The sequence below is a fragment of the Trichechus manatus genome, unplaced genomic scaffold, assembly GCF_000243295.1.
Source record: "Trichechus manatus latirostris isolate Lorelei unplaced genomic scaffold, TriManLat1.0 scaffold00087, whole genome shotgun sequence".
Taxonomy (NCBI): domain Eukaryota; kingdom Metazoa; phylum Chordata; class Mammalia; order Sirenia; family Trichechidae; genus Trichechus; species Trichechus manatus.
The window spans coordinates 8890773-8917351 of record NW_004444023.1 but is presented as its reverse complement, the minus strand read 5'-3'; the positions used below and the strand labels follow the sequence as shown (position 1 = coordinate 8917351).

The 26579-nt window shown below is 39.7% G+C and overlaps 2 protein-coding genes and 2 pseudogenes across 2 annotated transcripts; 1 reads left to right on the top strand and 3 right to left on the bottom strand.

The window, feature by feature from the left end:
* Positions 1 to 4902: 4902 nt before the first annotated feature.
* LOC105756553 (vomeronasal type-1 receptor 2-like) lies at positions 4903 to 5811 on the top strand (annotated as a pseudogene).
* Positions 5812 to 14824: 9013 nt separating this feature from the next.
* Positions 14825 to 15733, bottom strand: LOC105756552 (vomeronasal type-1 receptor 4-like). The gene is given in 1 exon segment (XM_012557011.2): positions 14825 to 15733. A coding segment is annotated over 1 exon segment (894 nt). The 5' UTR covers positions 15719 to 15733.
* Positions 15734 to 16751: 1018 nt separating this feature from the next.
* Positions 16752 to 22058, bottom strand: USP1 (ubiquitin specific peptidase 1). The gene is given in 6 exon segments (XM_004381735.3): positions 16752 to 17793; positions 17795 to 18666; positions 20240 to 20645; positions 20647 to 21316; positions 21740 to 21787; positions 21789 to 22058. Coding segments are annotated over 6 exon segments (2355 nt in total). The 5' UTR covers positions 21908 to 22058; the 3' UTR covers positions 16752 to 17553.
* A 3266-nt stretch (positions 22059 to 25324) lies between these two features.
* Positions 25325 to 26277, bottom strand: LOC111821482 (vomeronasal type-1 receptor 2-like; annotated as a pseudogene).
* Positions 26278 to 26579: the final 302 nt, after the last annotated feature.

Here is a 26579-nt window from a genome sequence, read left to right as displayed (position 1 = left end):
TTCTACATGAAAGGCAGGTTCTAGAAGGAAAAGAGATGGATCGGGAACTGGGTGCGTGACAATGTCTAGAAAAGGAGTTTCTCTGAGGGTAGAAACTAGTCCAGTGTTAGTGTCACACAGAAGGATGAAAATTCCCATGGCATGAGCTGATGTTTTGGAGGAGACTGGAGGTCTGAGTCCCGAAACCAATCCCTGGCTGCTCCTAAGGTAATTTAATTAAATCCTCAAGGAAGGTGGTTCTGGGTGTTTGATCCAAGTGGTATCAAAATCTCAATTTTCTGGTGCTTCAAAGTTATACTTGTAGAATTAGTCTGCCATTCAATATGGTGTGTGAAAATCACAAAGAAATTTTCAGGAGTACTATAGTTATTTTTGTAAACCTTCTGTGCATGTAGTAATGTGTATGATAGAGCTAACTGAATTATCTAAAACTGTGTAACTGGGTAGCAATTGGTAAAATAGAATTATTTTTCTGTAATTTTTCACGCTTGTCTTATGTTTAATATATGTTCCAAAACAAATATTAATTATAATTTCTCTTCATTTTTCAGAAACAAGAAATATATGGTTACATGATCTCTGATGAAGATTAATTTAGTTTTCACCCTTAAAATACTTTATCATGTATTGATGTTCCATGTCCTATGATTTGGACCATGGCATGGTTTTGAATAATAATTTATGCCATGGATGTCCTTGTACTTTAATTTCTGGCAAAAAAAAATTGAATGTTTTGTTACTGTGTTAATATTTATTGAAGAAATCCAGTTCGGTCATAGAAAATTAGTCAGGGCATCCACATTTTACTACAACCTGTAAACCTTGATTCATAAATGTTATTGGTCTATAGAATACTTAGATAAAATGGGAAATTATCGGAACTAAACTCATAAAATACATTTAAAATGTTGTTGTTATTGTTAGGTGTAGTCGAGTCGGTTCTGACTCATAGCGACTCTATGTACGCCAGAACGTAACACTGTCCAGTCTTGAGCCATTCTCACAATTGTTGTTATGCTTGAGCCGATTGTTGCAGCCACTGTGTCAATCCACCTTGTTGAGGGTCGTCTTCTTTTTCACTGACCCTCTACTTTACCAAGCGTGATGTCCTTCTCTAGGGACTGGTACCTCCTGATAACATGTCCGAAGTATGTGAGATGAATTATCACCATCCCTGGTTCTAAGGAGCATTCTGGCTGTATTTCTTCCAAGACAGATTTTCTTCGTTCTTTTGGCAGTCCATGGTGTATTCAGTATTCTTCACCAACACCATAATTCAAAGGCGTCAATTATTCTTCGGTCTTCCTTTTTCATTGCTCAACTTTCGCATGCATATGAGGTGACTGAAAACACCATGGCTTGGGTCAGGCGCACCTTAGTCTTTAAAGTGACATCTTTGCTTTTTAACACTTTAAAGAGGTCTTATGCAGCAGATTTGCCTAATGCAATGCATCGTTTGATTTTTTGACAGCTATTTCCATGAGTGTTGATTGCGGATCCAGGTAAAAAGAAATTCTTGACAAATTCAATCTTTTCTCCGTTTATCATGATGTTGCTTATTGGTCTAGTTGTGAGGATTTTTGTTTTCTTTATGTTGAAGGGTAATCCATACTGAAGACTGTAGTCTTTGATCTTCATCAGTAAGTGCTTCAAGTCCTCTTCACTTTTAGCAAGCAAAATTGTGTCATCTGCATAATGCAGGTTGTTAATGAGTCTTCCTCCAATCCTGATGCTGTTTTTTCTTCATATAGTCTAGCTTCTCGGATTATTTTCTCAGCATAAGATTAAATAAGTATGATGAAAGGATACAACCCTGACACACGCCTTTCCTGACTTTAAACCATGAAGTATCCCCTTGTTCTGTTTGAATGACTGCCTCTTGATCTATGTACAGGTTTCTCATGAGCACGATTAAGTGTTCTGAAATTCCCAATCTTCCCAAAGTTATCCATAATTTGTTATGATCCACAGCCTTTGCATAGTCAATAAAACACAGGTAAACATCTTTCTGGTATTCTCTGCTTTCAGCCAGGATCTATCTGACATCAGCAGTGATATCCGTGGTTCCACGTCCTCCTCTGAATCCATCTTGAATTTCTGGCAGTTCCCTGTTGACGTACTGCTGCAATCACTTTTAAATGATCTTCGGCAAAATTTTTCTTGCAGGTGATATTAATGATATTGTACTATAATTTCCACATTTGGTTGGATCACCTTTCTTTGGTATAGGCATAAATATGGATCTCTTCCAGTCAGTTGGCCAAGTAACTGTTTTCCAAATTTCTTGGCATAGCCTGGTGAGCACTTCCAGCACTGCATCCGTTTGTTGAAACATCTCAACTGGTATTCCGTCAATTCCTGGAGACTTGTTTTTCACAGTGTCTTCAGTGCAACTTGCTCTTCTTCCTTCACTACCACTGACTCTTGATTATATGCTACCTCCTGAAATGGTTAAACATCAACCAATTCTTTTTGGTACAGTGACTCTGTGTATTCCTTCCATCTTCTTTTTATGCTTTCTGCATTGCCACTCTTCATTTTTGCCACTCGAAGCTTGAATTTTTTTCTTCAGTTCTTTCAGCTTAAGAAATGCTGAGTGTGTTCTACCCTTTTGGTTTCCTAACTCCAGGTCTTTGCATATGTCATTATAATACTTTACTTTGTCTTCTCGAGCTGCCCTATGAAATCTTCTTTTCATCTCTGTCATAGATTGAATTGTGTCCCCCCCAAAAATGTGTGTAGCAACTTGGCTAGGTCATGATTCCTAGTATTGTATGATTGTGTTATCTGATGTGATTTCCTTATGTGTTGTAAACTGTATCACTATGATGAGATTATATGTGATCTCATGTGTTGTAAATTCTATCACTGTGATGAGGTTATACTGATGAGGTTGACAAGATTAGTGTCTTAATGCAATCTTTTTTGAGATATAAAAGAGAGAAGTGAACAGACACTTGGGAACCTCATACCACTAAGAGAGCAGTGCTGAGAGCAGAGTGTGCCCTTTGGACCTGAGGTTCCTGTGCAGAGAAGCTCCCAGACCAAAGGAAGACTGATGGCATGGACTTTCCTCCTGATCCGACAGAGAAAGTGTTCCTCTGGAGCTGATGCCCTGAATTTGGACTTGCAGCCTACTGGACTGTGAGAGAATAAATTTCTCTTTATTAAAACCATCCACTTGTGGTACTTCTGTTAGAGCAGCTCTAGATGACTGAGACAATCTCTTTCACTTCATCATTTCTTCCATTCGCTTTAGCTACTCTAAGTTCAAGAGCAAGTTTCAGAGTCTGTTCTGACATACATTTTGGTCTTTTCTTCCTTTCCTCTCTTTTAAATGACCTCTTGCTTTCTTCATGTATGATGTCCTTGATGTCATTCCACAACTCATCTGGTCTTTGGTCGTTTGTGTTCAGTATGTCAAATCTATTCTTGAGATGGTCTCTAAGTTCAGGTGGGATATACTGGCTCTCATGGACTTGTTCTAATTTTCTTCAGCTTCAGCTTGAACTTGCACATGAGCAATTAATGGTCTTTTCTGCAGTCAGCCCCTGGCCTTGTTCTGACTGATGATATTGAGCTGTTCCATTGTCTCTTTCCACAGATGTAGTCAATTTGATTCCTGTGTATTCCATATGTCGAGGTCCACGTGTATAGCCACTGTTCATGTTGTTTAAAAAAAGTATTTGCAATGAAGAAATCGTTGGTCTTTCAAAATTTTATCATGCAATCTCTGGTATCATTTCTATCACTAAGACCATATTTTCCAACTACTGATCCTTCTTCTTTGTTTCCAACTTTAACGTTCCAATCACCAGTAATTATCAATATGTCCTGACTGCATGTTTGATAAATTTCAGACTGTAGAAGTTGGTAAAAATCTTCAATTTCTTCATCTTTGGCCTTAGTGATTGGTGGGTAAATTTGAATAATAGTGCATTAACTTGTCTTCCTTGTAGGTGTATGGATATTATCCTATCACTGACAGTGTACTTCAGGATAGATCTTGAAATGTTCTTTTTGACAATGAATGAAACACCATTCCTCCTCAAGTTGTCATTCCCAGCATAGTAGACCACATGATTGTCCAATTCAAAATGGCCAATAGCAGTCCATTTCAGTTCACTAATGCCTAGGATATCGATGTTTATGCATTCCATTTCATTTTTGATGATTTCCAATTTTCCTAGATTCATACTTCGTACGTTCCGTGTTCTGATTGTTAATGGATGTTTGCAGCCATTTCTTCTTATTTTGGGTCATGCCACATCATCAAATGAAGGTCCTGAAAGCTTAACTCCATCCATGTCATTAAGGTCAACTCTACTTTGAGAAGGCAGCCCTTCCCCCGTTGTCTTTTGAGTGCCTTCCACCCTGAGGGGCTCCTCATCTTCCAGCACTGTATCAGACAATGTTCTGATTTAAAATACAACATGTATTTTGGTTATTTGAAGTACTCAATTAGAGAGCTATGATAAGCCAGCACAGTAGAAAACACCAATGTATTTGCAACCAATTTTCTTAGGTTCAAATCCTGACTCTATGTCTATTTTTATGAGTCCCTTAACCTCCTTGTGGCTAAATTCTCTTTGTCTGACAGAACAGAATAATATTAGCTCATAACTTACAGAATCATGAATATTAAATAATTTAGAACAGGTAAAACACTCAAAACAGTGACAAAAAGTTTGAGTGCTACAAAAAGAAACACAGAAAACACTGGGAATCTCTTAACAAAAGAAAATATATTTACAAATTGATTCTAGAGTGAAGTAATGGTAAGTGAAAAATGTTTGAATTTTATTTTTCCATGAACAATGTAGGCCACAATTCATGTTTCCATGCAGAGTCCTCTATTGTGAATTTGAATCTCAAGCCCTGGAAAATGACAGAATAGCCTCCATGGATTTGAAAATAGCAACGATCCTCCTATTCCAGATAGTTGTTGTAATCCTGGGGAATTTCTGACTCATAATTCATTACATCTTCTTTCATTTCTATGGATGCAGGTCACAGTCCACAGACTTGATTCTCAGGCACCTGACTGTAGCCAACTCCTTGGCCATTCTCTCTATAGATGTCCCCCAGACAATGCTTGCTTTTGGGTTAAAACATTTCCTCAATGGTTTTGGATGCAAACTTGTTTTATATTTTCAAAGGGTGACCAGGGGTATGTCCATTTGCACCACCTGCCTCTTGAGTGTCTTCCAGACCATCACCGTCAGCTCCATGCACTCCAGGTGGGCAGAGCTTAAACAAAAAGCCCTAAAGTACATTGGTCCCTCCAATATCCTCTGCTGGATACTACACATGCTGGTCAATGCCATTTTTCCTACTTATGGGTCTGGCAAATGGAGCAACAATACCATCATAAAGGAAAATGTGTTGGAATACTGCTCTACTACACTACATGACTATGTCACATTCTCAATCTATGCAGCATTGACATCCTCCCATGATGTTTTGTGTTTGGCATTCATGTCCTGGGCCAGTGGTTCCATAGTTTTCCTCCTGTACAGACATTAGCAGTAGGTCTAACACATTCATACGAACAACATCTCCCTCAGATTCTCTGCTGAGACCAAAGGCAACCAAAGCATCTTTGTTCTGGCGAGCACCTTTGTATCATTTTATGGCCTCTCCTCCATTATTAATTCTTATTTGTCTCTTTTTGATAATCCCAGTTGGTGGCTGGTAAACATGTCTGCATTAATCTTTGCATATTTCCCAACAGTCAGTCCCCTTGTTCTCATGAGCGGTGACACTCGTGTATCAAAACTCTGTGTTGTCTGCTATAGAATAAATACGTAATTTGCAACTTTCATAAGAAAAATATAATCTACGTATTTTCTACCCTGTTCAGTCATTGATGAACTCATCCCTCACAGAATCTTAAGAACAGTTAATGGCCAGTCTCGTAGACATAGTGGTGAACTAGACAGGCTGAGATTCTGCCCCAATGATAAACAGTAAATAATAGTAGCAATAGTAAATGAAATATATTATTCTATGTAAGTACTTATAGAGTTGAATTTTATTAATTGTTGCAGAGGAGGTGTTCAGAGTCTGTGCAATAATAAAACACGTCTGAAATAATGTGGTTGTTGTTCTTGTTCGCTGCTGTTACGCCAGCTTCGATTCATGGCGACCTTATGTATGACAGAATGAAATGTTCCCTGGTTCTGAACCATCCTCACAATTGTTGGTATGTTTGAGCCTATTGTTGTAGCCACTATGTCAATGCATCTCATTGAAGGTCTCCCTCTTTTTGCTGAACCTTTACTTTACCAAGCATGATGTCCTCCAGCAATTGGTTCCTCCTGATGATGCGACTAATGTAAGTAAGATCAAGTCTGCCCATCCTTGCTTCTAAGGAGCCTTCTGGCTGTACTTCCTCCAAGACTGATGAAATAATGTGAAATTACTGGAATTGTCTTTCAGCATGTATTTTTAATCTGAGACTTAAAATTTTCCAAAGATTTAACTGGAAAAGAAAATTAAAGTTCAGTTTCATAAAATAGGAGTATCATCTGGGATGGACTATTGGAAAATTGGTACCCTGGGAAGGGGTATGGCCCTGTATTATAATATTGTAAGTAAGTGGCCTGCAGTAAATTGGAGGAAGAATTAGGCTAATGTTATAGAAGGAATTGGATGCCATTTTATGAATTTTGTACCTCACATTCTCAGAGAAATGGTGGCTATTTAAAATATAATCATGTCCCTGCAAAAAAGTTAGTATACAGGCAGTCCCCAAGTTATGAATGAAATCTGTTCGTAGGTCTGTCTTTAAGTCACGTTTGTAGGTAATTTAGAACAGGTACATACGGTTCTTATTTGGCATCAGTTATTCAAATGTTTGTCTGAGGATATAGTATATATTTTACCTTTCTATGCATATGAAACACTTAAGAAACACTTCCAAACCGTGCAATGTTTTCATGAGCGTCACAAAGTAGTGCATGCACTTGTTATTATGAACCATTGTATTTAACTCAAATTTTTAATATAATAGGCTTCATGGCAATGTGTTCTTAAGTACGAGTTGTCTGTAAGTCAGTTGTTTATAAGCGGGGGAATGTCAGTATTAAAAATATTTTCAGGTAAACTGAAAAAATACAATGCAGGGCAAGAAAGAAAAATATAAGATGTGTGCACTGAATTAAAAAAATATGGTGAGTAAAATAAGTCAGTCACAAATATTATATGATCCCAATTATATGAAATGTCTAGAATAGGCAAAGATATAAAGACCAAAAGTTATTAATGGTTACCAGGGGTGAGAGGGAAGGGAAAGAGAGAGTCATTGCTTGGGGAGAACTGAGCTTCTGTTAAAGGTGATAAAAAAATTTAGAAACAGTGGTAATGGTTGAGCAACATGATTAACGTAATTAATGTCACTGAGCTGTACATGTAAAAATATGTTGAAATGGCAACTGTTTGTTATATATGTACATACATATACATATATATACAAACTTACCACAATTTAAAAAAATGTGAAGAAATCAAATGATACCTAAAAAACAAAAAAGACTGCAGGTGGGAGGCAACAATTAAATAGGCATGTCAAGGTAGGGGCACACAAAGCCCCCAGGATGTTTGCTATATAGATGATTTAGTGCAGGTCAGCACCCTGAATGGTGAGCTGTTTCTATCCATCCTACTACTAACACCATCTGGATAGAAATGAGTACTGAGTGCAACAGCCAATGGGCCAAATTAAGGGCACTATGGCTAGTAATCACCCAAAAGCCCCATCCTTTACTATTTTTATTGACTCTTAGGCAGGAATAAAAGGCTGAACTCTGTGGATACTCCAGTGAGAAAACGATGGTTGGGAAATTAATGTAAGACCCCTGTGCAGGCAAGAACTATGGCAAGATATGTGGGACAAACTGCATGACCTTGATCTAAAGCAACTGTGTATCACATCCCAGCACACACAGTGAATTCCCTAATGGGCAATGTAGAAGCAGATACACTAGCAGCAACGTGAGGGCCATTGTCCCCACTGGTAATCTAGATACAGCTATGTGGGTACATAAAAAGGATGGGACATCATGTTGCCCCAAGGGCTGTGCTCCACTTAAGTATAAGACATGGCACACTAAAAGGGGGTCATTAAAAGGGTGCCTTACAGATTTAGCAAATTGATTATATAGACCCTGTCGCTAAAAGTAAGGGATACCAATTTCCTCTCACAAGTTCCCTAATAAAGCCATGTCTAATCAATTTGGCTTTTATGGCCTCATTTTTCAAAATCTAACTTGTGACCCTTGGAGTCACTTCTCCCGCTGGTCAGGTGGGGTGCAACAGTAACACACAGGCAGAGAAATGTTATTGAGATAAACGCCATTGCCAGTTGTCACCACTGTATGGGTCAGAATTTGGCATGAAGGTCTCTTCTCTCAGGAGTCTCTGAGTGGTGCATGGGGTTAAGCACTTGACTACTAACTGAAAGGTTGGGTGTTCAAACTGACCCAGAGCTTCCTGGAAGAAAGGCCTGGGAATCTACTTCTGAAGGTCACAGTCATGAAAAGTCTATGGAGCACAGTTTGACTCTGACACACATGGAGTAGCCATGAGTGGAATCCACTGGAATACAACTGGTTGGTTGGGTGGCCCCTATTCTCTGATATCCAAATCTTTCTCTATGTAGATGATGTTTTTTTCTCAGCAAATCAGAAGCCTCAGTCTCAATAGCCCCAATTAGGAAGTTATTACTTCTTTGCCAATAGGGGTGGTTGATACAACCTGAAGAAATTCAGAATTTTGTTTTCTAATTAAAGTTTATTGGAACTATGTGGTCAGATTTACAAGCTCAATTCTCCCTGTGGTCAAGGAAAACTGTGACTGATGATTTTGTCATTTGGAGCCACTGGCAAATAGAAGCAGCCTACAACTAGAGAAGTCCCTTCGGGTTTGGGACTCATACCTACCTTGACACAATGACCAGGTACACAAATTTTGAAAGTCAGCTATTAGCTTGCTCCTGAGCTCCTGCCAACTCTGAAGCATAAACCATGAGGGATTTGTGGCTCCCCAGCCTGATATTCCCACTTTAGGGTGTGTCCTCTTGGACCCAACAAGGTGGGAAGGGTGCCCAAAGCCTTGGTTGTCAGATAGAAATTGGTGTCATAAATTACTTAATATGGTCATTTTACTCATGCATGGTCTTGTGACTTTTACAAAATGATTGTATGTGACTATGCAAACAAGGTGCTTGGAACTCACCAAGGGGTTCGACAGCACTGTTAATAATGCAAACAAGGTACATTGAGTCCTAACAAAGGAATTGGCAATTTTGCCACCCTGCTAGGCTTAAAATGAGCCATCCCAGAGGCAGAAAAGAGGGGATCTCACTACCACCAAGAAAGAAGAGCCGGAAGTGGAGCATGTCCTATGGACCTGAGTTCCCTGCACTGAGAACTACCTGGACCCAAGAAACAGAGAGAGAGAGAGAGAGAGTGGTGACCCTTGAGACAGTGCGAGAAAATGAGAAGCAGCAGCACAGAAATGGCAGTGGCAGAACCAGGAAACTGGCACAAGATGGTAGGGTGGTGCATCTAATGAGCTTCATAACACTTGACTGAGCAGGGCAGAGGCTAGGCCCAAGTGGAGACAGAGGACCACTAGAGGTGCCTGTCCTGAGGGGGCTGAGAGGAACCCTCACAGTCCAGAGGAGTTGAGATAGCTGTCCTACACTGAATAATGGACACTTTGCCTACATGCTTCCTGATCCTGATACCCAACTGTAGCCTCTTGATCCTGATCCTGAGTTGTAACCTGTTACTTCCCTAATAAGCCCCATAATTGTGACTATGGAAGTTCTATAACTACACTGTTTATTCTCTTTTTTGTTTTGATGGAGTTGTCATCTCCATACTGACATCTCTGGTTCCCTATTTTTAGTCTTTCAGCTGTGTTTTATTTTTCAGAATTCCATGTCTTGGTTGGTATCTGGTTGATCTCTCCTGTAACCTAATCTTGAGTTGTTGTCTGATGATGTTGGTTCTCTAACTGGCAGACTCCCTTTAATATTTCTTGTAATTTTGGTCTGGTTTTTAAAAATTCCTTTAATATTTGTTTATTTGGAAGTGTCCTAATTTTGCTATCATATTTGAGAGACAATTTTGCTAGATGTATAATTCTTGACTGGCTATTTTTTTCCTTCAAGGCTTTATATATGTTATCCTATTGCCATCTTGCCTGCATGGTTTCTGCTGAGTAATCGGAGCCTAGTCTTATTGGTTTTCTTTTGTAGGTGACTTTTCGTTTTTCCCTAGCTGCTCTCAGGATTCTTTCTTTGTCTTTGATTTTGGCAGGTTTGATTATGATATGTGTTGGTGACTTTCTTTAAGGATCTATTCCTTATGGGGTTAGTTGAGCTTCTTGAATGGATATCTTCTTGTCTTTCATGATATTAGGGACGTTTTCTGCCAGCAAATCTTCAACAATTACTTCTGTGTTTTCCATTGTCCCTTCCTGTTCTTGAACTCCAATCACACATAAGTTTTTCTTCTTGATAGTGTCCCACATAATTCTTAGGCTTTCTTCATTTTTCTTCATTCTTTTTTCTGATTTTTCCTCAAACAGATTGTTTGCTACGTCCTGAATGTTTTGTTTTGTTTTGATATATCCACGTGGCTGAGTGTGTATGCTACTCTGGTCACTAATCTGGCTTCATTAAAGCTCTCACTTCCTGTCTCTGAGTAAGTGGAGCAGTGACTAGGTGTGTGAGCACAGGTCTTTGTTCACTGTTACTTTGGCACTGCTGAGCATGTAGGTGGCATTTTCAGTGAGGTGATGTATCTGTCCTTCTGGTTACTTTTCCATGGGTGCAGGGGGTGTTCTATTCATTGGGTTTGATGTTGTGTGTGCACTCTGCCATTTGACAGTTGGATGGGGCAAAGGTGCCTGAGTCTCCAATTACTGAGTGGGTGGTTTGGAGACTCTCATCGACAGTCCCAGGTGAGTGAGCTGCATGCAGGTGTTTGGAGTAGGTATGATCCTCAGTTTGCCAGGGTGGTGGTGTGGGGGATTGAGGCAGGGGGATGTTGCCTGCCCATGGATTTCCATCTGGACAGTGTGCCCCTGTCCACTAGTGCATGTCATAGGTGAGGTTGTGTGGCCAGTCCTCAGATGCCCACAAGAGTTGGAGAGATTGGGTGGTGCCACCAATCCTCTGGCCACTGGCATGGGTGACTAAAAGGAGTGGGTGGTACCACCAGTGGGCAGTACAATCACAGTATGCATGACTGAGTTCTTCTCTTAGTTGGCAAGATGTGGTGAATGTCACAAGTCTGGAGTTGCAAGAAGTGGGGGCAGGGGATGTGCGAGTAGGGTGGGAGTGATCCTCTGACTTGTGGACCTCTGTCACCAGTGACTGGGTTGTGCACGGTGAGTGGAGTGGGTGCAGTTAACTTTCATAGGGCATGAAGCACTCTTGTCTGACCTTGGCCATGAATGCAGAGTCTCTCTTGCTTGTCTGCACCAGGTGGAGTGGGTTTTGGCTGGGGATGCTACTTGCTTTGCTCAGTATGGCCCCACTGTGCAGGCTTGACCAGCAGGATGCTGGCATGGGTACCCGGAGGGAGCAGAAAGCACTGCAAGTCTGTGGACTTTCTGGGCCTCCACTGGGCAAAGGGGCGGACACCCCAGACAGGGCCAAGGGCTACTGGCTTAGAGGGTGGGGTAGTGTTGAATGCCACAAGTCTGCGGCTCCCACTTAGCTGCTGCAGGTGAAGTAGGCTTCAGCTGGGAATTCTGCCTGCCTTGTTGTAATACAGCTGTGCTGTGCCAGCTCGCCCTGGTGGCACAGTGATTAAGACCTTGGCTGCTAACTAAAAGGTCGGCAGTTTGAATCCACCAGCCACTCCTTGGAAATCCTATGGGGCAGTTCTACTCTCTCCTGTAGGGTTGGCAATGGCTTTTTTTCATTTTGTTTCAATATGGCCACACTATGTCACCTCAGCCAGTAGGGCGCTGGTGTGGGTGATCAGCGGGGTGGAGCTGCAAATCTGTGGACCTCCAGCGCGGGTGGCTGGGCAAAGGGGCAGGTGCCTCCAGACTAAGGCTGTGAGCTCCCAGCTTGGGGGGTATGGCACTGTTGAATGCCCCCAGACTGGTGTTCTGAGTGGGGAGAGGGGATGGGTAAAGAGGTGGAGTGCTGCTCGGCCCATGGAGCTCTGGCCTGCTGGAAGCTGAGGTGTGTATGATGGGTCAGGTGTGTCCACTAAACTTTTGCAGGGCTGGAAGGACTCCTGGATGACTCTGGAGGTGCTTGCAGAATTGCTCCTGACTAGCTGCACCAGGTTGAGTGGGTTTTGGCTGAGAGTGCTGTTGTTTGTCTCAATATGTCTGCACTGTGCGGATTTGGCTAGCAAGACACCGGCAATCCACAATTCTCTGTTTCTGCTGTTTTTGAATTGTCTGTCCTTCCACCTGTCACTCAGTCCAATTATTCAGCCTTCTTTTTGAAGCTTAGGGTTCCTAAGTTGTCATGTATACCCGAAACTCATGTTTTTTTGGGTGTTTGCTGTAAGAGGGACAACACAAATTATCTGACTATTCTGCTATCTTAGCCCCAAACCTAATCACATCTGACTGATACAAAGAGCAACACTAAGAAACTGAGACATGGATGAAATAAAAACACACATTTAAGAGCTAAAAAATAACCTCAATCATGAACAAAGCAAAGATGCTGAATATTAACTTTTAACTTAGCCAAGTTATTTCTAAGAGGTGGCATTGGGTGGCTTCTCTGCATAGAAGTTCTCTCCCCCCTAATCTGGTGGAGGACAGGTTTTTTTGCTCAGTTTCTCTCAACTGCCCATTGGTGTCTTTGCTTCTTCCATGTTCATGATCCAATGTCCTGAACACTGTCTTTTTGTAGCTGGTGTGTGACTGACCCCATTTCCACAACAACACTCTCCCTTGCTCTGTCTGTCTGGGGACCCTCGTTCTTTCCTGTAGATGTTCTCTGAATTTCCCTGCATTTTTCCCAGGGTTTGTTCCAGGAAGGGAGGGATGTGAACTTCACAGGACCCCCAACAGGGCATGGTTCTCAGGAACTAGAAAGAATGTGGGTTGTATGCAACAGGAGCATAGGAGGTATGCAAGAACAATGCAGGAGTGAGCAGTGAACCCAGACACATCGGAGCTGACCAGTTTCTTTAACTTTCTTAAAACCAGGGTTTCACATTCATAATTATTTCTCTGTGGTATTTCGCATCATTACAATTCGCTTTGTAAATTTGTTATATTTGTTCTAATATATTGTCTCTTGTATACTTCTTAAGGTATTTTTTTACTTACCTTTCATTTAGTGTTGTTTTAGGTGGAGAAAACATGGAGTGGAGAAAATAGTTAAGTGCTGGACTATTAACTGAAAGATTGGTGGTTTGAGCCCACCCAACTTCTAAATGGAAGTTTTTCTAAATTGAAGTTTAATAGTAGGCCATATATTAAAATTTATCAATATTAATGGATTGTAAGCTGAAAATCATGTGCTCATAGTAATGTGTGTGGGAGAAAAATGAATGAACACAAGATCATGCCAAATAGGGAAAAATATTTTTTGTACAAGAAATGTTCAGCAAATATCATGTAGTGATATAATTGTGAAGTACTTCCCCTAAAGGCAGAGATGGAACAAGGAGAACTGTTAGGACTAAAACTGTTTGCCACAGCATTGGAGATCCAGAGCAAAAAAATAACAAGAGGGGGAAGAGAAGTCTACATCTTAAAAAATTAAATAAACAAGATGAAACTGTTATTATTCCTGATGAGGTAACTGCAAGCCTAGGATTATTTTTTCTTTAAATATTAGAACTGAAAAGAACAATGAGCAATGTGGTAAAACCAGCCTTCATATACAAAAATCAATCTATTTCCACTTACATAGCAATAATAATTAAGAAGAGATAGGAGAAAAAGAAATGAAGCGCCCATATAGAATATTAGAAAAAGGAGAGCAATGTATAATAAATGTTATAGTTTTTAGATGCTGTAGAGTCAATTCCAACTTACGGCAACCCCATGTGCATCAGAGTAGGTCTCTGCTCCAGAGAATTTTCAAGGCTGTGACCTTTCAGAAGCAGATCGCCAGGCCTGTCTTCCCAAGTGACTCTGAGAATTTGAACCACCAAGCTTTAGGTTAGTAGTTCAGCTTAAGCATTTGCACCACCCAGAGACTGCTAAGCATTCTCCATAAGCATTATTATATTTCAAATGATCACCATTTCTCTTATGATGTAAGACACAATCTTCACAACCTGACCTCCAATTCCCATAAAAACTAAAACCTAATTTTCCCTCCAGCTTCACTCCAGTGCACATGCAAGACAATGCAGACTACTGCCCCCAACCCCTAGCTTCTAGCAGGATCATCCCACATGCTATTCCTTTTTTTATGGAATGTCCTTACAGTCTCATGCCCAATTAAATCTTGGGAAAATTTAATATCTCAGATTAAAAGCTACACACTCAAAGACTTTTCCAGTATCTCTGTGTTATTTCATAACTAACTGTATTATTATTGACTGGACTCTGAACTTCTCCACTACATACATTAATAAGATACAATTATATGAGTATTTCTGTAATAATTCCATAAGGTATCATTTATGATTGTAATTATTATTTACTCTTTATTATTGGAAAAGAATCTCCGTCTTATTCACCCATGCACAATGAGACTGGGTCATAAAAACGGGCTTAAGATTCTGTGGAGGATGAGTACATCAATAACTGAACTTAGTGAAAAATAGACAGTTTATGTTTTTTTGATGAAATGAAAGAATTGTGGTTTTTTTTTTCAGTGCACATACACTGGTACACTGTAGTCACGGCTCAGGAGAACAAAGAGGCTGACAGTTGGGAAACATGCAACAAACAGTGGTGAGATTTTTGTCGGCCACAAACTCAGATTATTAAAAAGAATCACACAAGTGTCCAAGATGGAAGAGAGGGTATAGGAAGATACAAAGGTGCTTACCAGAACAAGGATGGTTTGAGTGGCTCTGGACTCAGGGGAGGAGCTAGGGGAGAGGTTGTTCCTACGAATGTGTTGGACCCGCTGCTTGTGTCTGTACAGGATGAAAACCATGAAGCCACTAGCCCAGGACATGAGTCCCAAACATACAATGTCAGGGAATGAAAACAATGCTACATATAGTAAGCATGTGGTTTTGTCATAAACTGCAGAAGAACAGAATCCAAAATCTTTTTTCTTTGTGATAATTGTATTGCTCCAATTGCCAGTCACATAGATAGGGACTATGATATCTACCAGCATGTACAGGATCTAGCAGAGGATACTGGAGAGACCAATGTACTTGGGAGCTTTCACCTTAAACTCTGCCCACCTGGCATTCCTGGGGCTGATGGTGATGGCCTGGAAGACACTCAAGAGGCAAGTGCTGCCAATGGACTCTCCCCTGCCCACTCTGTGAACATAGAAAACAAGTTTGCATCCAAAATCTTTGAGAAAATCTTTCCACCCAAAACTTAATATTGTCTGGGGGATTCCTTTAGAGAGGACCAAGGTGTTGGCTATAATGAGGTGCCTGAGAATCAAGTCTGTGGACCTTAACCTGCACCCTGTGAAGCAGAGGAAGAGATAATGGTAAAGAAGAGAGAAATTCCCCAGAATTCCCAATGTAGTCTGTAATAAGAAGATCATTCCCACTGTCAAATCTCTGGAAGACATTCTCTCAGTTCCTGGTGACTGATATTTGTCTTCAGATCAAGAAGATTCTGCATGGGAAGACGGGACATAGGCCACATGTATCATGTCCACTGAAATCCACTGTGCTCCACCTACCAATAAGTCCCACTTAACTTAATTTTTTTTCTTTTATTAAGAGATTTCCAAGAGCTGAATGTATAGCTTTAAAGGAGACTTACAATATAAGAATCACTGCTATGAAGACGGTACATGTGGTAACTTCTTTATTCTTCACAAATTTATGAGGAGAAAAACTATTATTTACATTATAAAGTGCAGGGCAGGGGGCAGATTAGGCACAGAGAAGTCAAGAGATTTGTCTAAATTCACACGTTGTTTATGGGCAGGGAGAGAACTTGAAACTGGCTGGGATGGTAAGAAAAGTCACGCATTTAACTACCATACTAACCTATGAAGTGAATCAGCTATGTTCTTCAAATAAACCTGATGTGTATTTAGTTGTGTTTTTACACCTTGTCACTTGATTTTAGATTAATGGTACTTGCTTTCATAATTTAGCTGTAACAGGTTTGCATTTATGCTTAATGATTTATTCTGTAGGCCAATATCCACAACAAATGAAGCTTTAGGTATCTTATTCAATGTAGATGCACTGCTTGCAGTATAACACTGCAGAAACCTGCCCCGTGGCAAGTTGGTGAGTGCAAGGATGGCTCAATATTAGGAAGACAGGGCAAAGACTCATTTTCTTTTATGCCAAGGACAAAGTACAATGGCACCCATGACAGGAATTATTGAACTTTTGTACTTCGTGTTTTACAACTATGTGACATGAAACACTAATATGGGATACAGTAGTGTATGGTAGAAACTCAGTTATCACTGATTTCAAATTATATCTCTCTCTGTTTATTAATATCTGAGTTAAGTAAAACTACTAACAATGAGGTGAGATTTTTGAAAGATATTAAAATATAAGATACATATGCTAAATGGAATCTGTAAGATGTTAACTCTTTTTTTTTTTTTTAAGAGAACCCAGCTTTATTTATGGTAGAAATATGCAAGTTAAAAAAAAATTAGAGCATGTGTATACATAGCTGTTAAACAGTTTAAATTTTATTGACCTCCCAGTTTTTTAAAAAAGTTAAATTTAAGGTCATACCTCTAAGTTTGATGTACTATATACAGATCGTGCAGAATATGACTATGAAGAGATACAAATTAATCCATGCCCAAAAAGATTTACTAGAGTACAGAATCATCTTCATAAATACATATAAAATTCTTCTGAAGGTAGGGGGGACTGTCCAGGTTTTCTGAGACACTTTTCAAAGTGATTCAAGGCACAAAATGAACACCATTGTGAATATACACATTCTAGACTCTCTGTGCCTCTAATAAAGCCCATCAAAGATTTGGCATCACAAATTATAAAACTAAATGTACTGAATGAGATTCTGCCTCTTAGCTGGAAAACCACAGCACCTATAAACATGTATATAATTACTCCAAAATATGGAGAATACAAATACAAGTACTTTATTTTAAAAAGCAAACACAAAAGATAGATAGGTGTAAATTCAAAAGTGTTCAAATGCTTCCATTTTAGATAATTCATTTAGAATTGTATACAGGTTTGTTCCCAGAAGCTAATGTATCACTAGTCTCTAGTAAGGAAAATGAATGCTAAAAATTTACATGGTTTTCAGTAATTCAGATTTCACTATATAAAATCTAAAGAGACCAATAATATCCAGTATCTTCAAAAGATAAGCTAAAGACTCTTTGATGTAATTAACTTTACCAATGTTTGTCCAGGTCTGTTTAATATATACAAGGAAAATACACTTGCTCTATAATTTCTTATAAAATAACAAGTAAGGAGTAGATGTAGGAGATGTAGAAGGGGAAAGAGAATTCAAAAAGTCCTTCTCTTCAGTAACTTTCACTTCAGAATCATCAAAAAGCAACCACTTCCCCTCATACTCCTTTAAGCTTTGCACTACATATGAAATTTTATTCTCGAATCCACTAATGTTAATGCCTGTTTGGTCACTGGATTCCTTGTTGTTATCAGATTCATGGGTCCCTTTAGCTAATAGTATTAGTCTCGGAATTTCGACTTTCAGCAAATGCTGTGCCAGCAACCTTATCAGGATTAGATGCTTTGTTGTATAATTCATAATCTGCTTTGCTCTTTTGTCCTCCAAGAAGTCCAATAGCTTCTACATTTTTTTTGTTTAAAACTTTATTTGGCTGTGTATTTCCACTGACTCTAACAGACACTTCTTCATCTTCATAATTTTCAACCACACCCCTTGCTTCCTCCTCATTCAATGGTTCGGGCTTACCTATTTCACATACTTGATCTACCATAAAATTTCCTTTATCTAGTTCTAAACTGTTAAGGTCAGTGACTTTAACAGAAGCAGTGTAATGCCCACTACTAATTGTAATGCCACTATGCATCACAACTGCAAATAATCCATAGCTGTCGTTGGTTGGCTTTGTGCTCCATTCTTCTAGTGACAATTTTAGGGGTGTCAACAAAGGAGTGTTGATCTTGGAAAGTCCACCACCATAACAATCAAACTCCAAGCCACTAGCAGCAAAGCACTTCAAATGAATAGTTACAACTTCAGGCATTTTGTCAAACAAAAGACTTCGTTCAGCTTCAGTATAATGATGGCAGTTTTCACAGAAATATTTATCTTCTCCTACAATCCTCTCCACTGAAGCAAACTGTGAAATTGCCCATCTCAGGGTTTTCATTTCTGTTTTTGGCTCTGGAGAAATTTCAGAACTCTCCTCTACTTTGGAAAGCTCGTCTTCTTGTACTGGCACACTGATATCCTGAAAATTTTCTCTTCTTTCTGTTAAACTTTCACATTCCAAGCAACGAGTCCTTAATACCAGCTGACCTTGAAATAGTTTCTCCACTAGCTCAAAACCAATTTGCTCCACACCTAAAAAGAAAATAGGAAAAATATACACCTGTACAGATTAATTTTTCAGCATCTGAAACATTAATATTCTATTTAAATAAAACAGACCATGAAATAAAGCCCCATTTTCATATCTCAGAGCATTATGTTGTGTTAGCTGCCACAGAGCTGGGTCCCGAATCATGGCAACCCCATGTATAATGGAGCAGAACACTGCCCAGTCCTGAACCAACCCAGGATCAGCTGCAGACTGAACTATTGAGATCCATGCCGTTTACATGGACTGATTTTTGGAAGTATATTGCCAGGCCTTTCTTCCTAGTCTTAGCATGGAAGGTCCACTGAAATCTGTTCAGCATCATAGCAACACACAGCCTCTAGCACAGAAGGCCAAGAATTCTACCTGAACCATGACAGCAACCAGTTCCTAAGAATTGGGGGTCCCTGGATGGTACAGATGGTTAACACATTCAGCTGCTAACCAAAGATTGGAGGTTAGAGTCCATCCAAAGGTGCGTTGGAAGGCAGGCCTGGGGATCTATTTCCAAAAAATCAGCCACTGAAAACCCTATCATGGGGTTACTATGAGTCTGAATCGACTCCATGACAAGTTTTATTAGCATTAAGAGATGTGTTATTCATGAAATTTAAATTCCCTGTAAAGAGAGTTGACTACTATTTTCTCTAAACGAAGAGTCACAATTGTATCTTTTCATAACACCCTTCCTAAAGACAGCCCCTATACAATTTACTATTTTTGGTAAAGTCACTAACTACATTAATCAGTACTACACATTCTCCCTGAGATCTGCAGTACGGACAAAACTAGGTACAAATCTAGTTCAAGTATGGTATAACTTGTTGACTCACAGCCACCTCATGTGAGAACAGAACTGCCCCATAGGGTTTTCTAGACTGCAGTCTTCATGGGGGCAGATCACCAGGTCTTTCTCCCGAGCAGCAGTTGGGCAGGTTTGAACTGCCAACCTTCTGGTTAACACTTAACTGTTACACCCCCAGGGCTCTTTAGAGTATAACTAAGTTCTCTAAAACTTTTCACTAAATGCAAATTTTTATGACTTCAGTTATGTCAAATACTGTATAGGTAGTCAGCTGATTCCGACTCTTGTCGACCCTATATGTTTCAGAGTAGAACTGTCCTCCACAGGATTTCATTGGCTATGACCTTTGGAAGTAGAATGCCAGGCCTTTCTTCTGAGGCACCTCTGGGTGGATTCAAATCACCAACCTTTATGGTTAGTAGCCAAGCACTTAACCATCTGCATCACCTAGGGACTCCTAGAGGGCAAAATACAGTCTTTTTCCATTAAAATGTATTCAACTCTCCTAGTTTATAAACCATAAATTATCATTACCTTAAGATTAATGAGATTATATACGTCACACTTCTAAGCTGAATGCTTTTTAAAACAAATTAAAATGTGACCTGTAGGTCATTTTAATGTTAAATTTCTGTTAAAACAAAAATCTTAGCCATGAGGATTGTTATTATACATGTATCTAAGGAGAAAATTCTAATTATACAACTGTTAATGCTCCTACATATCTATGTCTAAGAACAAATTATACTAACCTTTGTTTATGGCCTTATCTTCATTAACATTAATGGGCTTAACATTATTCCCTGGAGAGTCAAGTCCACAACCATTAACCTTTAAAGTGTTATCATTTTCACACTTCTCCGCATCCTCTTCAAGATCATATTCGTTTTCTTTAAGTTGTCCTTTGGATCCTTGGTTTGTTGTTATTTTCCCCAGACTACAGAATTTAGAAAGAATGCTGGGTTGCTTAGTTGCAGACTTTAACCAATTTATTTTAACTCTTGATTTCTTCTGTGATGGCCCTGCACTCTCATTTTCACAAGTGTACTTGGGAATTCTTTTAGCAGGAATCTCTAACATATCACCTGTAGCTTTCCTTTTTGATCTAGTTTGTCTCTGGTTCTCTTCCAAGTATTCCTTGAATACTTTAGTTTTTTTTCTTCATGTTACCAAATTCAGTGTCACTTTTTCTTTTTGCATTTCCTTTTGGGAGTTTTTCTTTATATTCTTCAGAACGCCTCATATTGTCCATTTCTATGCTGTTAGTACCACTCATTTCCTCTCTCTGATGAGGTTTTTCTTCTACCTTTGTGGGTAATTCTGTCACATTTTTCACTTCTTTTTTTAGGGGTTGGCATGTTTCTTGAATGTTTCCCAAAATACACTATAATACTTCCTGTGCATCATGCTGTAGGTATCCTTCATACATAGGGTTGAGTTCCCTGAGTGTGTTAAGCAGTCGCCTTGGCTGAGTAGCAAGTTCATCAGTGTATTTCTCTGGATTTAAGAGAAAACTAGCCTGAAGCTGTTCAACTGAAATGATTAAGGACTGTAAACTGCATATTAGTTCATAACTTGCCAAAGAATCTTCTTTGCAATTTCCCTTATCTTTTTGATTGGCTTCATCCTTTAGAGCTTCTTTCTTCCTTGAAATAACATTAAATAAGTGCTTCACTCCAGATTTAAAACCAGGATAAAAATATAATACCTGAAGTATACTATTAAGATAACAAGTATTGCCAAGATTATTCAATCCCACAAATGGTAGCAACTTTTCTCTCTTCTCACAGTTTATAGGTGAGGACTGTGCTGCAGGAACAACTTGATCACAGCTGCATCAAGTCGACTCCGACTCATGGCAACTCCATGTGTGTCAGAGTAGAACTGTGTTCTGTAGGGTTTTCAGTGGCTAAATTTTTGGAAGTAGATCGCCAGGTCTTCCTTCTGAGACTCCCATTTTACAAAGTAGAAAATTAAGGAACTGGTACTGTGATTTGTTTAGCCAATATGACATGTTAATCAAGTAGTTAAAATGTGAATGAACCAATCAGTTGCCGCTGAGTCGATTCAGACTCATGGCGACCCCATGTATGTCAGAGTAGAACTGTGCTCCATAGGGCCTTAAGTGGCTGATTTTTCAGAAAGTAGATCACCAGACCTTTCTTCCAAGGCACCTCTGGATGGACTCGAAACTCCAACCTTTCGATTAGCAGCCGAGGGAGTTAACCATTTGCACTACCCAGCAGGGACTCATTTCAGATCCACTATATTCAGAAACTTTCTCCTCATTTTCTTGAGACTGTAAAATCCAAGGCTCTCTTAGTTTCCTTTTTCTGGAAAAACTTCAAGGAAAGTCTGTTTTTCTTTGATGGACTACCTCTTGAAAGCCCATTATTTTCACTAGGTATGACACCAGGCATTTTCTCTTCAAATCCCAAGGAGTTGACAAGAATTAATTTATAGAGGCAAGCTGTAATCACCTGTTATATCTGGTCATGGCCCAAAGCGAGGTCCACGGCAGTGACGCCGGCGAGTCCAAACAGGACAAGGGTGGGTGAGACAGGTTAGTTCCTGCTGCGAGCCCGGGTCCCCGACTCAAGAAAAAGCTGGTCGGATCGCCCTCCCCGCGGGGGAGTGACCATCCGCTCTCACGAGCGGGAACCCGGGCTGCCACTTGGTCCTGCTTTACGCCGCCACCAATTACATTCCCAGAGCGGCGGCGGCCTGCGCCCGCCCCGGGACGGAAAGGGCGCAAGAAGAAACGGTCCCGCTCATGACGCGCCTGAACCGCTAGGGTCTTTTCCACTCCACCACCGAGGGGAACTTAGCGCGTTTTCCTTAGTCTCAGGACCCCCGTAAGATGTTAACTCTTGTGCATTTTATGAATTAAAATAGTAGATTTTTTGGATTAATATTTGACTATTTTTTAACCCCCCCCCCCATGCATGTGTCATTTTGTTGTACTATGTGGGCTTGTGTGTTGCTGTGATGCTGGAAGCTATGCCACCAGTATTCAAAAACCAGCATGGTCACCCATGGTGGACAGTTTTCAGCTGAGCTTCCAGACTAAGACAGTCTAGGAAGAAGGATCTGGCAGTTTACTTCTGAAAAGAATTAGCCACTGAAGACATTACAAATAGCAGCAGAATATTGTCTAAAGTGTTAAAAAGCAAAGCTGTCACCTTGAAGACTAAGGTGCACCTGACACAAGCCATGATGTTTTCAGTCACCTCATATGCATGTGAAAGCTGGACAATAACTAAGGAAGTTCAAAGAAGAACTGATACCTTTAAATTTTGGTATTGGTGAAGAATATTGAGTATACCAGGGACTACCGAAAGAACAAACACATCTGTCTTGGGAGAAATACAGTCAGAATGCTCCTTAGAAATAAGGATGGCGAGAGTCCCTCTCACATACTTTAGACATGTTATCAGGAGGAAACAGTCCTGGAGAAGGACATCGAGCTTGGTAAAGTAGAAGGTCAACGAAAAAGAAGAAGGCCCTCAATGAGATGGATTGACACAGTGGCTGCAACAATGGGTTCAAGCCTTACAAGTATTGTGAGGATGGCACAGGACCGGGCAGAATTTCATTCTGTTGTACGTAGGATCGCTATGTGTTGGAACCAACTCAACAGCACCTAACAATAATAACACATCATCAGGAAGTCCAATTGCTAGAAAAGAACGACCTGTTTAGTAAAATAGGAATTCCTGAATTTGGATCCAGCTGCTCAAAAGTGAGGGTGGCCTAGTGCCTCCCAAGCTTGGGACTTGTGTCCTGAGGGAATAATGTGTAAAGATGTTCAACTTTCTAAGTAATCAAGGAAATACCAGTAATTTCACTACTTGATACCATGACACATAAATCGGAGGACTAAAATGAAAATGACAGAAAATACCAAGTGTTGGTACAGATGTTTTTACCTCAGAAAACTCATATACTCCTGGAGGGTGTGAAAATTAGTACAAACACTTTAGAAAACTATTTGGTAGCATCTCCTAAAGCTGAAGGGATGTAAACATAAGACCCAACAATTCCACTACTACATACATACCAAAGATATGAACATGACACCAAAACACCAGTAAGCAATATCATGATAAACACAGAAAATACTGAAGTTCTCAAGGATTTCATTTTACTTGCACCACAATCAATGCCTATGGAAGCAGCAGTCAAGATATCAAAGGACAAATCTGCTCTAAAAGACCTCTTTAGAGTGTAAAACAGCAAAGAAGTCACTTTGAGGACTAAGGTGCGCCTGACCCAAGCCATGGTATTTTCAATTGCCTCATATGCATGTGAAAGCTGGACAACAAATAAGGAAGACTGAAGAAGAAGGGATGCATTTATATTACAATGTTGGTGGAGAATATTGAATATACAACGGGCTGCCAGAAGAATGAACAAATCTTTCTGTAAGTAGTACAGCCAGAATGCTCCTTAGAAGCGAAGATGGTGAGATTTTATCTCATGTACTTTGGACAGGTTATCAGGAGGGACTGGAGCCCTAGCAGTACAGTGGTTAAGAGCCTGGCTGCTAATCAAAAGGTTGGCAGTTAGAATCCACCAGTCTCTCCTTGGAAACCCTATGGGGCAGTTCTACTCTGTCCTATAGGGTAGCTATGAGTTGGAATCAACTTGACAGCAATGGGTAGGGGCAGGCAGAAGGGAGGGCAGAAAGGAAGACACAATGCTTAGGGAACACTGACCTTCTGTTCAGGGAGATGAAAAAATGCAAGAATGGTGATAGTTGAATAAAACAATGAACATATTTAATGTTACTGCATTGTACTTGTGAAGATGGTTGAAATGGAAAATGTTCTGTTACCCATATATTACGACAATAAAAAAGAAAAAGAAAAAAATACTCAAAAACTACAGATAAATTCAAAACAATGTATGGAATTTAAAACACCAAATACAAAATAGTTCATACTGTATAATTTCTTTTATATAAAATACATAAGAATTGAAAGTGATGTCTGCTCTTAGATATGAATATTGTGGTTACTCTTGAGAGTAGTGATTAGGAGGGTGTACAAGGAGGCAAATCTAATGCATTTTAATATAATACTAATGTATCTTCAATTTTTTTAAGTTGAGAGAAGGTGAATAGATCCGTGTTGCACTATTGTCCTTACATAGTCAAGGTGGAGGTTGAAGGTATTAAATACCTTGATGTTGTGATTAGTTTTAAGTGCATGCTATAATTCCTGGGTTAAAATCTAAGAGACAATATTCAACCTCCAGAGCAAAGAGCAAACTAAAGAATTATTTTAAAAATAACACCTAGAGAAAAAATAATAAAATAGAGCAGGTGCCATGAAGAGCACACAGTAAGCTGCTAAATCCAATCCCAAATATATCCATTATAATATTAAACACATATATACTAATTGATCTTGTCAGAGTCAAGTATTGTTTGACTATATTATTGGATATTTTTCAAGCAATACAATATAGCTAAGACAGAAAGAATAAAACAGAAACATGAAAAATGCATTCTATGTAATTTTTACCAACTGATCAGCTAGCATGGTGATATAAATGTCAGATAAAATGGACTGCAGGGCTAAAGCAGTTTATCATTGTTGTAATTAGTATTATTTTTACATTTCTTACTGGACAATTTTCCAATATTATTCCTTGAAGAATTAGAAACAATCTGGCAATATGCATACACAACCACACACACACACATTTATACATAGATAAATGTATGCATGTGTGTATGTACCACCTGTCTCTTGTAATATGATTGGTTCATATATACTTGAATTCTGTGTGATGAATAAGCAAACAACTGAAATTTGTGCGAAAACATATGATTAGGTATTTCTGGTAAGATGAGGGGATTTTGTCTTCCTTATCCAGGCAAAGCAGAGCCTGGAGACACTGGAGTCCTGGCTCCTGAGGACAAGGGGCCTGACAGTTGTGAAACATGCAGCAGTTAGTGCAGAGATGTTCACCAGCCACCAACTGGGATAATTTAAAACGGCCAAAAAAAAATCCGAATGATGGAGAAGAGAGTGTAAAAAGATCCAAAGGTACTCACCAGAACAAGGCTGTTTCGGATGTCTCTGGTTGCAGGGAGGGACCTGGGAAAGGCGTTGTTCCTATGAATGTGTTGAACCTGCTGTTTGGGTTGTTGCAGGATGAAAACCATGGAGATGCTGGCCCAGATCATGAGTCCCAAACACACAATATCATAGAATGAAAACAATGCCACTTACAGTGACCTTGGGATTTTGCCACAAGCGACAGCAGAACAATATCCTAAATCTGTTTTCTTTGTGATCGTTGTATTGCTCCAATTGCTAGTCACATTCATAAGAAAAATGATATTTACTAGCATTTGCAGGAACCAGCAGAGGAGTATGGGGAAGCCCATGTACTTGGGAGATATTGCCCTAAACTCTGCCCACCTGGCGTTCCTGGGGCTGATGGTGATGGCCTGGGAGATACTCAATAGGCAGGTGCAGCCAGTGGACACACCCCTGGCCACTCTGTGAACACAGAAAAAAAAATTGCTCCCAAAATCGCTGAGGAAATCTTTCCACCCAAAAGTTGCCATGGTCTCTGTGATTTCTCTAGAGAAAATGAACAAAGAGTTGGCTACAGTTAGGTGCCTGAGAATCAAGTCTGTGGACCTTAACCTGCATTTAGTGAAGTAAAGGAAGATATAACGGAAAAGAAGAGAAAAATTCCCCAGGATACCAACTGTAGACTGTGATAAGAAAATCATTCATATTGTCAAATTCCTGGAGGAGATTCTATCAGTTCCCAGTGATGGATGTAGGAAACACTGTTAAGAAGACCATACATGTGGAAACTTCTTTATTCTTCACAAATCTACGAGTTAGCCACTACTATTACTTTCATTATAAAGATAAGGAGAACTTAGGCACAGAGAGGTTAAGTGATTTGTCTAAATTCACAAGCTTGTTGGGGATAGAAAGGATACTTGACCTGGCTAAGCTGGTTTCAAAGACAGTGCACTTAACCACTGTGCTGAGGTGACCAAGCTTGTTGGCTTTGTTCTTCCAATAATCCAGATCTGTCTTTAGTTTTGTTTTGACACCT